This window comes from Cucurbita pepo, chromosome LG01 (genome assembly GCF_002806865.2).
Source record: "Cucurbita pepo subsp. pepo cultivar mu-cu-16 chromosome LG01, ASM280686v2, whole genome shotgun sequence".
Lineage (NCBI taxonomy): Eukaryota > Viridiplantae > Streptophyta > Magnoliopsida > Cucurbitales > Cucurbitaceae > Cucurbita > Cucurbita pepo.
Window position 1 is genome coordinate 19300336 of NC_036638.1, and position 4729 is coordinate 19305064.

The window sequence follows — 4729 nt, forward strand, 5'->3', positions numbered from 1 at the left end:
TCAGCTTTCACTTGTTTTTTTAGCTGGATTAGTTCTTAATCAAGTTTAATAATTAACAATTAAAAATAGTCAAACTGTCTATAATGAGCTGGCATGCACAGTTATTTTTCTTAATTAAAATGACGACAGACTAACTTTTATACCAAAGGTTTTACATTATAATTTTATAAATGGATTAAGTTTGAATTTGTAGACAATAATATCTTACTATGCATCTTCATCCTATAGCAATGGTCACTCGTGGTTTTGCCTTGGTATACATTACAACGAGGTCACTCGTGGTTAGGTCGTTTGTAGCTTTATGGTTGTACGTAACATCCTAAAGTGGTGGTCACCTTGTAACGCTCGATACCCAGGATTCCTATCAGAATTCGAAACATGAATTTGGCATTTGTCTCGTCTAAGGTTCAACGAAGCCACAAAACTAGACCAAAAATATATATGCAGCTTGAGTTTTCCTTAAAGGGGGTCGTGAACGTGTCAAAATCATGACATTACACGGTTGAAAAAGTAAGACTGTGATACCTGACATTCCCCTGCGACATGGTCATATTATCTACTCCTCGCTTCTTAAGAGTGAAGACTATCCCTAGAGAACAACACGAGCCTTCCAACATCTCATAAAAAATTTTAGAAGGAAAACACGTTTAACCATGAAATTCTTATGATTGAACCAATGACAATGAAAAAGAATGTGCACCTTATTGATATAGTCAGTGACTTTCAATTCTTTCAAAATTAGGGTTTAATCTCATGGTTTTGCAATGTCCTCTTACTTGCATCTTTTCTCGAGTCTGGCAATACATCATAATTCCATTTCACGAAAATTTAAAATATTTTTGTAGTTCACTCGTGTGTGATGGTCAACTTTTGTATATTGATTACAATGGGTTGAGATTCTACGCAAAGAACTTTCGAAAACGAACATAAATTCTTTCAAAACAAAAATCGAGAACATAATGGTTATCAAACGAGGACTCGTTATTCAAACGGAACCGTTCGTCGTTGACCGAGCAACATCATTGACTGCATTAGCTGCCTTGTCAAGGGCTCGATCTTTGGTTTTGGCCCAGAGAATCAAATAAAGACCAAGAATTATGATGAGTGCTCCCACAATCCTGGAAAGCCCTCAATTAATACCGTTAATTTCCATTAAAGGTAACCATTAGTTGTTGTTTAAGTCACTTACTTTCCCAACGACAATATCTCAGACACTGCGAATGAGCTTATGATTGCAACAATGACAGTGCTTAGAGGGAAAAATGCTGTCAAAAACACAGCTCCCTTTGCCTCCATTACAACTCCTTGAACGTAGTACGAAAGCCCTGAGATTAATATTCCCTGCCAAACATTCATTTCAAACAAATTTTTAATGAATAATATGTCTATGTTTTATTATAATTAAAGAAACAAATATGTATAATAAATTACTCCGGTGAGCGGAGTCAAGAGCGGATATGAAGAATATAATCTCCATTCCTGTAACGGTTCGAGCCCACCACTAGAAGATATTGTCTTTTTTGAGTTTTCCCTCGAGATTTTTAAATAGCGTATGCTATGGAGAGATTTCCACACCCTTAGAAAGGGTGTTTTGTTCTCCTCCCCAATCGATATGGGATCTCACAATCCACCCCCTTCGGGGTCCAGTATCCTTGTTGGTACACCGCCTTGTGCCCACTCCCCTTCGGGGCTCAGCCTTGTCGCTGGCACATTGTCTAGGCTCTGATACCATTTGTAACCATCCAAGCCCACCGCTAGCAGATATTGTCCTCTTTGAGCTTTCCCTTTCGAGTTTCCCCTCAAGGTATTTAAATCGCGTTTGCTACATAGAGGTTTCCACACCCGTATAAAGGGTGTTTCATTCTCCTCCCCAACCGATGTGGGATCTCACAATCCACCACCCTTCAGGGTCCAACTTCCTTGTTGGCACACCGCCTCGTGTCCACCCCTCTTCAGGGCTCAGCCTCCTCACTGGCACATCGCCCGGTGTCAGACTTTGATATCATTTGTAACAGCCCAAGCCCACCGTTAGCAAATACTGTCCTCTTTGAGTTTTCCCTTTCGAGCTTCCCCTCAAGATTTTTAAAACGCGTCTGCTACGTATAGGTTTCCACACCCTTATAAAGGGTGTTTTGTTCTCCTTCCTAATCGATGTGGGATCTCACAATCCCCGTTCCTCGTAGAAATCTCTATTTGCTTCCTCCCCATTTCCCGTTTAAACAGGGATTCTCCATCCCCGTTCGGGATCTCGATTTCATGGGCATCTCTAGAATAAACAAACTAGAAAGAGAATAAAGGAAGAAGTAAATGAAGTTTACAGCATAAAGGATGGCCAAGAGTTGAAAATCAAAATGAATTGACCAAGCAGCTGGATTGTTCCATTCCATTGCCAAAGCTATCACACTGCCTTCCACAACTCCCACTAAGCTCACCAAAACAGTGAGACTCAGCCCCACAGGATATGATTTCAACACAATTGCCTGAAACAACATTTTGTTTGTTAAATTAACAGCTTAAGCTTGCATTGTCTGTTCTTAATTTTAAAATTACCTGAAGAACGCATGAAAGTGAAGAGGAAACACAAGAAATTGTGACCAAAATGACACCTTTGAAACGATAATCTTGGTTGTTTGCATCAGTTGATGAGTGATGTTGGGAGTCAGCTCCTTTTGTCCAACCAAAGCTTAAGGTTGGGTGTCGGACAAAGATCATTGTCATTGCTCCTCCCACTGTCACTGCAGTTCCTAATATCTTTGCCCAAGATGAAACTCTCCTAATATCAACCTTTTCCATCCTAAACAAACAACAAAACGTCAGTTTTTACCACTACAAACATGCACGTAAGCCTTATCGGGGTACGCGGGTATGAAAAGAGTCGGTTTCTTTACAATATTCCCAACGACGTCTATTTGTTTTGAGAAATGTCTCGATTTTGTTGCTTAGTGTAACAGTCCAAGCCTACCACTAGTAGATATTGTCCGCTTTGGCCCGTTACGTATCACTGTCAGCTTCACAGTTTTAAAACGCATGTACTAGGAAGAGATTTACACACCCTTATAAGGAATGCTTTGTTCCCCTCTCCAACCAACGTGGGATCTACTTGGGGGCCCGTCATTCTCATTGGCACACCGCCTAGTGTATGACTTTGATACCATTCGTAACAGCCCAAGCCCATCGTGGATAGATATTGTCTGCTATGGACTTTTGTTTTAAAATAAGTCTACTATGGAGTCTAACCCTACTACTAGTGTCCCACTGATTGACTCTGATACCATTTGTAATTGTTCAAACCCACTACTAACAAATATTGTCCGCTTTAGCCCATTACCTATAGCCGTCAGTATCACGATTTTAAAACGCGTGGAGAGGTTTCCACAACCTTATAAGAAATACTTCATTCCTCTCTCCAACCGACGTGGGATCTCACAATCCGCCCTCAGGGGGCCCAGCGTCCTCGCTGGCATACCGCCCAATGTCTGGCTCTAATACCATTTGTAACACCTCAAGCCCACCCCTAGTAGATATTATACGCGGGCTTTCCCTTCTGGGATTCCCTTCAAGAATTTAAAATACGTCTATTATAGAGAGAGTCTAGCCCTACTCTGACCAATGTCTCACATCGTCCAATGACTGGCTCTGATACCATTTATAACAGTCCAAACTCACCGCTATCCGATATTGTCCGCTTTGGCCCGTTACAAATCACCATCAGCCTCACGGTTTTAAAACGCGTCTACTAGGAAGAGGTTTCCACACCTTTATAAGAAATGCGGGATCTCACACAGGAACAAATTAAAATTTAAACATTTTATGAAAGATCGAGAGTAATATACCTAAAAATCCAAGCGAAGAAGAACGAAAGCGCAGGAACAGCATTGGACATAGCAATGGAGAAAGTTGGAGATACAAACTTCAAACCAGTGAAATATGTGTTAGGGATAACCACAGAGCTGCATTCCCATCATTACAACAACCTTAAAAGACATAACAACACAACCTTAAAAGATCTAGTACCAAAAACAAACAAGTTCTTACTCCATAGAGCCCAGCAGCAGAATCTTTCCAAACATGCACCAACTCATCTCTGGTCTTCTTCTTCTGCCAATAAATTCATCAGCTCAAGCCATTTCCCAAAGGAAGAACAGATCAGATCTAAAGCCAGAGAGAAACCTATCAAAGAGAAGGGCAAATGGAGCTACAACAATGGCAGCAACACAATAACGATAGAGCGAATACACCTGTGGGCTCATGCCTTCATTCAACGCAATCTTGGCTATCACAATCAAACCAGCGGCTACAAATCTTAGAAGGATGGCAGCTAAATATGGCTTTGCCTGCTTCAAAGCGCCACTTAGTTCCTTCATAAAGGGCTTTGTGTAAATTGTTCTAAGGAAATGATTGTGTTGTTTCAAATGATAAATGTTTCAAGAAAGTTTGGTTGTTTGTTTGTTTGTTTAGAGCTTTTTCTGACAGTGTTCAGATATGTCTCAAAATATTTAAGGTTGTTTTGGTTTTATGTGATTATTATGTTTGGAGAATCTTTTAAACCAATGCATGTTGTATTTAAATAAAATTAGCCCAAATGAATATAAATGGAATATTAGGGTTGTAGATTGATGGGAGTACGTTCCACGTTGGCTAATTTAGAGAATGATCATGAGTTTATAAGTAAAGGAATATATCTCAATTGGTACGAGGCTTTTTGGGAGCTTAAAGCAAAGTCATGAGA

At 40.2% G+C, this 4729-nt stretch overlaps 1 protein-coding gene across 1 annotated transcript; it reads right to left on the reverse strand.

Annotated features, from left to right (window-relative positions):
* Positions 1 to 846: 846 nt before the first annotated feature.
* On the reverse strand, positions 847 to 4381 carry LOC111796252 (WAT1-related protein At2g39510-like). Its single transcript, XM_023679017.1, has 7 exons — positions 4171 to 4381; positions 4036 to 4098; positions 3834 to 3950; positions 2551 to 2794; positions 2319 to 2480; positions 1190 to 1341; positions 847 to 1118 (listed from the first exon to the last, which is right to left on the reverse strand). The coding sequence occupies exons 1-7, from the start codon at positions 4362 to 4364 to the stop codon at positions 986 to 988; spliced, it is 1065 nt and encodes a 354-aa protein (XP_023534785.1). The 5' UTR covers positions 4365 to 4381; the 3' UTR covers positions 847 to 985.
* Positions 4382 to 4729: the final 348 nt, after the last annotated feature.